The sequence below is a fragment of the Apteryx rowi genome, unplaced genomic scaffold, assembly GCF_003343035.1.
Source record: "Apteryx rowi isolate R43461 unplaced genomic scaffold, aptRow1 scaffold_643, whole genome shotgun sequence".
Classification (NCBI taxonomy): Eukaryota; Metazoa; Chordata; class Aves; order Apterygiformes; family Apterygidae; genus Apteryx; species Apteryx rowi.
Window position 1 is genome coordinate 107,025 of NW_020450920.1, and position 9,011 is coordinate 116,035.

A 9,011-nucleotide genomic window follows, 5' to 3' on the forward strand; every position below is an offset into this window, starting at 1 on the left:
TATAACAAGTGTTAATTGAGTGCCCACTAGATAGTTGGAGAAACAGTGCAGTAGAATGGAAAGGTTTAGGCATGTGTGAGGGGACTCAATTTGTGAGTAATTTATTAACTAGAAAAAGACAATTTAAAGAAAGTGGTTGATTCACTTTTTTATGGAACATGAATGCAAATAATGACCCCATCTGAGTTAGTATAAGATTTAACATTGGTGAAGGGATTTTAAAATGAAACACTATTATGTGTTTGTGTTCAGTGAGCTCATAATTTACAGGGAATAATGTTTTGTAACCACTTTTATTTACCATGACACATTTCTGGGGGGGAAATGCATACAAGTTGGTTGAGAATTTGCTTTCTGTGTGTGAAAGGGGAAAGGGGGTAGGGGAGCAAAGAAGGGGCCAGAAAACTAGTTGCATTATTTTGTTTTTTAATTTTTTGGAAGTAAGATTAGATAATCTTTTGCAAGATTTGAATGTCCTCTTCTAATACTGTCAATTGTATATCTTGCTTTTTTTAAATTTGAAGATTATATAAAACATGTCTATTCTTGCAATAGTTATAAATATGTAATATAATTATTTACCCAGAGCTATTGTCTTTTAATTATACCATAAATATACATAATGCATTAAACTGAATGTTTCATATTTGGGTTTATTTTCTAAAGGAAATTTAAACCATATCATACTTAAACTCTCATATATATGAACATGCTTAAGAAATATTTATTAAAGCCTTGGTAGTAATAAACTATTTCAAGCCAGTCTTCAGTTATGTTTCAAATATCACATGTGTTTGTTTTTGTTTTGTTTCAGTGATTTTTTTTTTTGATATAAAATCAGTAATGGACACAGAGACTTTCTGTATTATTAGCTTATGAAAATGAATAATTGGTGACATATACATGAATGCTGTGAAATCATATATTGTTAGGGAAATCATATATTGTTAGTTGTTAGGGCTTCGAGAGGATTTGTTTGTGAATTTTTTGAAATACTGCAGTAAAGTAGAAGAAAGCAATCAGTGGCATAATTTTCCTCTTGTATTATTGTTCTGATTTCAATGTACTTTAATATGTTTATTTAAAAGACAATGGAGTTTAGCTAATTTTCATTTTGCTATTGTCACATATGATAGCAGTGACTTAGCTAGATTCTCATCCTCTTTCTCAGCAAATATTTATTAAGCTACCTACAACTCTCCTAAATTTTATTGAATATGGTATGTATTAGAGTGTTTTGAAACATTAAAGTAGCTATAACAACTTTTAAAAATAAATGAAGCCCATCATGTGCCTGAAGGAGACCCTGGATGTGTTTGGAAACTTAAAAAAAAATCTTAATTGTACTTTTCTTTTTAGCACTTGCAGATTGTTGACACTCTTTTTGTTTGCAAGTACAAACATCAAAAAATTGAATATTTTCTTAAACAGTTCAGGCAAAAGTATATAGCCTGTTCAGGTAATTCACCAGTTACTTGCACATTCTGCTGCAGAACAATTTGGTGTCCTATATTAAGTGATGTGTGTTTTTCTGATTTGTGTATTTATTTTGTTAGAAATGTTTAAAAATTCTCTAGATCCCATAGGCTCTAAAATAAAAGTGCTGTTTTTCCTAGTTGGTATGTTGTTTGAATACCCATTCTAGTTAAGCCTTGCACACCTGGGCCCACAGCAAAGAGTTCTGAAAGAGGTCTGATCCCAAAGGCAGTTTTGCTGGGTTTCAACCTGCTTGCTCCTCTCAAGTTTTGCTCTGAACGTGCTGTGATATTCCTAGAGACTCACTGCTGTGCATGTCAGACTTTTGTTTCCGTATCTGTACAGCACACTCTTTATTACTAAAGCAGTTACGTCCTCTGCAGAGAGGCAGTCTAGATTGCCCTTTGAATGTACTGTCGAAAAATAAACTGAATGGTCCCTGAAAACAATTGTTGTTTAAAAAAAGCTGTTTTTTGGCTTTTCATTCTTACCTCAAAGTCTTATAAAAGTTAAAATACCTGATTTTGCAAAGACCTGTTTGAAAAAGTGAATATTAATGGTGACTGTCGATCAATGTCGATCAATTGCATGTCTAGATATTTTGAGGATAACTGTGTTTTAATTTCCCTTTAAAAATTAACAGTGAATAAAATAATCATTTTCAGAGGAAATAGCTCATATTTTGTGTTCAACAACATAAAAAGCCACACTGACTAAACTGGAAAATAAAATCTCAACTGCCATAAGACCACCAAAAATATATCATTGTAAAATATACTTATTTTAAATCGCCTGTGCCATCATGTTTTCTACTTGAAAAAGATGCCCCGATAATGGACAGAAAATCTGGAAAGCCTAATGAAAAGGGACAGCATGGTTTTATGCAGTCTGGCGCAAGGATAGCACTGTTCTGAGATTAGGGGATTGAGCAGAAAGCTGGCATGCAGATTTGCAGTTTTTATATAATGGCTTTAGTAAATATCCTTTAGGACCCAGTGGAAATGTTTGGTGAGGCAAACTTCATGGGTAATGGCCAATCGTTAAGCAATGATCAGGGGAAAGCTTTGAGTGAGAAGCCCTTGAAAGCCTGTCTAAAATATTAAATCAGAAAAGCAGCATTTCTACCAATGATCACTGACAAACACGCGACCCTGGAATTAGAGTTGATTCAATGTTTAAACCCGGGGGGACTTGTACTACAGGAGGTGACTGGAGTGCAGAGTGTCTAACTGCTATTTTCTACGAGATGCCTTATTTTGCAAAACTCTTTTTATTAATCTTGTACTTGGTTCTTCTTGTGGAAAGCAGAAAGCACAGAAGAAGGAGGTGGACAAGCCAGGTGGAAGTGCAGAAGGCAAGGTAAGGGGTATTAAAAAATATAAATACATCATTATGTAGGCATAAAAATCTGCTCTGTCAGTATGTTTGCATATAGAAAATTCATTTTAGTTGTATGTGAGAACAGCTTTATAGATGATGTTTTCTGAATAATTTTAGGCAGTCTTTGGTACTGTATTCAGCTTTAACTGTAAATGGATACAGTTAATTGGGCAGTTTTTGGCAGAGAACTTGACCACTTCAGCATGGATCATGGTAAAAAATATTCTTAGACATACACATGAATAGCATAACTACAGAGAGAACTCAAAGAATTTATACTTAACAGGTATGTTCGTATCTACATATTATCCCAGTATCTATTTACTCTGGTTGTTGAAATGTCCATGCTACTTATATTCACTTGAAAATCTGTGTTACTGTCTAACAATCTGTGGGTGRAGGGGTTGGCTAGCATGCATGATATTGATTACACAAGAAGTTAGCATAGGAACTTAACCTGGGATTTTGAAATTCTAAGTATATTTTGAAAAATTATGTGTAAACTTTAATTTTATAAAGTCAAGCGAATGCACAGCAAAGAGTTAAATGTCTTAGTAAAGTTTGTTAGATTTACTGTTACTGATATTTGGGAGGTTTACATTAGAAAAGATAATCTTTCAAACCTGTCAGACAGAGTACATTATCCTTTCCTGTATAGTTATGTCATCCAGTGACAATTATATCTTAAAAGATTGTTTTTCGAAAGGCTGAAAAACACAATTGGGTTAATCCATCTTATTAAATGGCTTTACTCTGGCTGTAAAACTTCATCTTTTTTATTTGTTGTGTTTGGCATAACACTCTAAATGCTTTTTTAATCCATAGGGATTGTTGTTACTTGCCTGTTTTACAGAGAAATGTTGTGACATTAAGCTGAAACAGCTAGGGCTTGATCCTGAAATATTAAAGCCAAGTGAAGTTTTGCTACTGATTTCAGCAGACTCTACATTACTGAATGAAATCTTTAATTCTAAAAAATTTCCCAAGTCTATGTTCTGTTACATGTAAAGGATTCAGGAGTAGCACTTTCTTGCAAACAATTTATGTATCGTAGAAATATTCTACTTTGAAGGGACAAACAGTATAAATTTTTTTTCTAAACAGGTCTTTTTTCAAAAGTAGTGCTATTCTCTGGGTTAATGGTATTTGAGTATTTTTTACTTTATTTAAATATTGCAAGATAATGTACAACTACTACAATGTCATTGTTTTGGGGAGTTGTGATAGAGTGGAAGTTAAAACATTGCTAAAGTTGTTAATACAAGTGAATTTAATAAAGAATGACATATAATGAGTTAATTAAACAGTTCTCCAGCCAGGTAAAGCCTGAAGTACCACATACCTGAAATATAAGGAAATTATTTCATCTCTATCTGCATAAATTTCAAAAATAGACAATGGGCTGTTGTCTGTTTACATTTGTTTTTTCCTACACAGTGAATGCATTTATTTAAAAGTATATAAAAGTATTTGGAAATGTCAAATGTAAATGACGTGAATTATATAAATTCCATAATATTAAAAGCAAAGCATATTGAGCAGTGACATTGATATTTTAAATTTCCATTTGTGTCTCTTTATAGGAAAAAAAAGATTATCTCTAAACCAACAACAAATGGTGAGCTGTTCTAATAAAATCAAATGAAAACCAGTGCCTATGTTGGCTTTTTAATCATACACAGAAAAATGAAAACAAAGTGTCTTTTAATAATTGCATCACACTTTCTGCTTAGTATTTCTCCTGTTGACTTAGCATAAGAATATAGTATATTTATTTTACAGTAAATGTATTAGCCAAGAAAATCTATTCCCATGAGTGGAAATCTACATTTGAGAAGTGAATTTGATATTTTGTTTCTTTTAAGATGATACATCAACCTAGTCTAAAGATCTTTATATTATTTTCAAGAAGCTAGCTTGGGTTGTGTAAGTACAGAACTTTCTGTAGTTCATTACTTGTACATTTTATAGAGGTTCTTATCCAAGGGTCCCTAGGAGCTTGTAGGGAGGTCCTTCAGGCTCGGGGAGGGGGGGGGGTGGATCTGAGGTGTCAGGTGTCTGTTAAGTGTGCGCTGTTTTGGGCCTGTGCCTTAACAGATAAAGAAATGCTAAAGCAAGATTAGAGCTGTGAAGTTAGGAACCCAAATTAAGAAGTACCAGTTCAAAGGTTGCCCGTGCAACCTGAATTAACTCCCTTTATTTTATGTTAATCTTGAACTCTATAACATTTTTTCTGTGAGAACGGTACCTTGTTCAGCATACTACATGGCTAACGCTTGCTTAATGAGTAGCTGCTTTGTATTTTTTTTTCCTTACTCCTGCAGCCACCACCTCCTTCACAATACACCTCTGTTTCCACAAAACGAGGCATAATTTAAAGAAGCAACTATCTCTGTATAACATTTGCCATCATCATTGCCTGGAGAAGCTTCACTTTATGCACTGAAGGGCCCAGGCATTGTTAAGAAAATTGGTATGTGGTCATAGAGTAGCAGCTCCTAACTTTGTATTTTGATGGTGTTTTTTTGCATTGTCCAATGGTACAGTCTATCATTTACATTACAAAACTGCCTGAAGGGATTTAGTGACACCTATGTGTGTGAAATTGAGTGCATTCTAGCTGATGTACAAGCCTCATGAATGCTGCACAAAGCCATCCTTTAGTTCCTCCGCGAAGGTAGAATAAGGGCTTATACCTAACAGAAGAATTGTTGATTACAAATTTTGCATTTCATTCTGTTTTTGAGAAACCAAGTGATAAATGAACTGCAAAGGAAGAACTGTCAGTCACTGGTGTGACTGTTGGGCAGGGGACACCGGCCCCGGTCTTACATACAAAACTGTGAATAAATTTCTGGAGAGGACGTGCAGACTTTGGTGCTGAAGGGGACTGCAAAGTGTGTAAAGGTGCAAGTGCACATGTAGGATATGGGCTGTGGTCAGTGCTCCCATATTGCTAGCCTGGATTTTCCAGAGAGAGCGATGTACGCAGTCTAGGTTACTGCTGTTGGGGCATGTCAGATTTGCCATGTGTAGTATCAACTGTACTGTGTGTGTGTTTGTAGCTTCCTCAAAGCGTCAACCTTACTGTAAGTGCCAAGCAAGCGCTGTTGGTAYGTCCAGCCCTGTGGATTTGAAACAGTTTGGGGTACTCTTCAGTAGCTCTGCAGTGGCTACAGATCAGGAATCACAAACAAATGCTGGTAGTCTTCCTGGACTACCCATCTGGACAAAACTTCTGTACAGAAAAAGTGAAACTGTGAAAAATAATGCTTCTGTTAATGTTTATTGCTCTATAAAAATGCTGATAATGCTTCTGGTAATGTTTATTGCTTTGTGTAAATTGTGCTAGAAGGGAGGGCTTGGGAGACATCCAGCCCTATTCGCTTGTCTCCTTGACTGGAATACTGCGCTTGCAGTGTTTTCTGCATGTCTGATGTTGAGTCTGCCTTTTCATCTTTCATCACAGGCGTGTGAAGCCTCACGCGTCAACCAGGAAAAACACTGTGCTTCTGAAACAGAAGTTGCTTTGAACTTCTGTTAGCTAAAGAGCTTATGCCAAGGTTTTTGGAAGTGGATAGTGATTTGGAGCATTTTGTTGAAGTATTTTGTTTGTTGTTCTATTTTGTCATTTTCAGGGCATGCTAGATACAAACTTTTGGGTTGAGACCCAAAAGCAGAAGCATCTCAAGTCACTATGCATGTCTGCAAGTCTTTTGCCTCTTGCTGTACACTGCAATGATGGCTTTTGAAATTGGTGGTCTTAGCTTGAAATATTTATAAATTTGAAGAGTGAATTTTCAATTTTTTTTTTTTCCCTGGTGAAAACTGCATGCTAACTTTGTTCTAAAGCATATTGCTCAGATGAAGAAAGCTTAACTGAGGCAGAAGGAAGAAACAGATTCATTTAAAGTTTTGGATTATTGYGGGCTTTATACATCTTGGTATGGAGAATTGACCTTCAGTTTCATTTTCTTTTTTTTTTTCCTTGAAAAAATTTGTTACAGTGAAACATGTTAGAAAAAGATGAACTTTCATAATGAGTGTTAGGAGCTGAAATATTCACTGCTACTTAGTGTTAGAATTAGTGTTCAAATAGTAAGAAAAGAAGAGACTTTTAAGTTGCAGATGAGGGCTTGGCAGTGCAAATCTTAGCACACGCAGTACTGTAGATTGATTTCTCAAACAGCCGTCCACTGTGACAAATGGTCTGCTGAAATGGCTGCTGCTGGGTGGCACAGCCCCTCGGTTGCTTTGGAGTGCTGCATTTTTTCCTCCCAGCTTTCAACCAAGTGCCCCAGGCAAGTCTTCTGGCCTGTGGTACATCCCGGCCCCTACTGACTCCCTCCTGCTGTCTTTGAGAAATGTTGAATTTGGAAGTGGCTCAGTCAAACTACGTTCATAACCATTACTCCAGGGCACTGCACAACCTCTAGTTGTACAATGTCTGTTGCCTCGAAATTTTTGCAACAACACTGCAGCATTGGTTCCTCTGCTGTTGCTAAAGTAGCAGCTGTTCTTTTTGCATTCTCTGTAAATGAGGAAATTCAGTATTGATACAGGGTGGTTGCCTTTTTTCAGTCTGTGGAGGCCAAAGGAGGTGCATGTAAAAAGCCTAGCTTGGCCCTTGAGACTTACGATTAAATCAAAGCAGGCTGAATCTTACTTGTTCTGTGTGCTGTCTTGGCTGCTTCATGTCCAGCCGGGAAACTGCGAGGTGAAGTCCGTTGCTTAAGGGCATTGGCAAAGTCAGGAGGTTCAAGCTTTGCTCCTTCTGACTGTGCTCTAGCTGTATAGTTGTATGTTTAGACTGTGAAATGTTAGAGCATAGACCCTTCTTCCTCACCAGCCTGCATATATTCAGTGCCGTATCTTAAATAATAGTGCCTCCTGGCTCTGTATTCGACATAACAGTGGCTCCTGGCTCCCTTTGCTAGACCAGCTATCTCCCATAGCCAGACCTGTTGTCATCATTTGGCTTTTTGCAGTGTTCGCTGACCAAGCAGACTTTTTATACTGGAAAGCTAAGCATTGTCACAGTGCTGTACCTTTGCAGTTAAATATACTGGTTTACTTTTGCTGCTTTTGACACGGACACGATTTGCACCAATTTCAAATGAGAAGGTGTGCAATCCTTTTTTGTTTTTGCAAGGCACAAAATTGTTCTTAGTGTCTCTCCTGTGCACTGTCTGCTGTAGGGTGTTTTTAAATGAATTGGTATTTCAGTGAAGCTGTACCGCTGGTTTACAGGATGGCATTATTTTCCATACTGCTCCTCATATGGCCTAAAATCCAGTGTTTTTTTTTTTTTTTAGTATTCTTTGAGTAGAGAGATTTCACCRAAGAGTGTTTCACAGGTACTCAGCTCTTCCCCTGATGATTAAAGTCAAGCAGACTCAGTAATATCATTTTTCTCCGCTTCCAGTTTTTCAGAGTCTGAGGCCATACTATGGACTGTCAAGTGAAATGGTGTCACCAGCCCTAGCTTGCAAAGAGGAAATACACCCAATTCCCTCCAGCAGCTAGGCCTTATGAGATGAACTTGTTTCCCAAACCATTCCTGTTAATTGCTATGCTTGGGTTTATCCCCCTACTTTTAGGCAACTGTTAATGCACCTGAGTTGGAACTGCACTTGCTCTAGTTGGTTCTCCTTTACATCCAGCTGGGAGAGAGAACAACTCCTAGGCCCTGATTCAAACAGGAGCACAAAGCTGGGTGAGAGGAATCCAAAGCTTCCTATGCGACATGTGCCCAGGAGCACAAGGGTTTATATTCCTTCAGAACACCCATTTAATATTAGTCACAGAAATGTCAAATTCTTTTCTGAAGTTTTTAGAGCCCTTGACTCCAGAGGTGCTTTGTTTCTGGGATATCAAGTAAGATGTTCCTGAACTATCTCCTCCATTCTGTTTTACTTTTGTTATGGTTTTTGGCATGATTTTTATTGTTTCTTCTTTTTCACCTCCTTTTTAAAGTGAATAGGTTATCAGTGTTATCAACCCGATATCTGCTGGAAAGACAACACAGCTAGGCACAAACAGTCCTGGAGGTTCCTGCAGAGCATTGGTGACAACTTCTTGACACAGGTGGTGGAGGAGCCAACAAGGAGAGGTGTGCTGCTGGACCTCGTACTAACAAACAAAGAAGGACTGGT

At 37.0% G+C, this 9,011-nt stretch overlaps 1 protein-coding gene across 1 annotated transcript in view; it reads left to right on the plus strand.

Annotated features, from left to right (window-relative positions):
- The first annotated feature begins 90 nt into the window (after positions 1–90).
- The window catches only part of LOC112974977 (gamma-aminobutyric acid receptor subunit rho-2), a 43,713-nt gene continuing 34,792 nt past the window's right edge, over positions 91–9,011 (plus strand). The window contains exon 1 of the mRNA XM_026084509.1: positions 91–2,835. Coding sequence (XP_025940294.1) covers positions 2,648–2,835 — 188 coding nt within the window. The 5' untranslated portion in view covers positions 91–2,647. The remainder of the gene's footprint in view (positions 2,836–9,011) is intronic.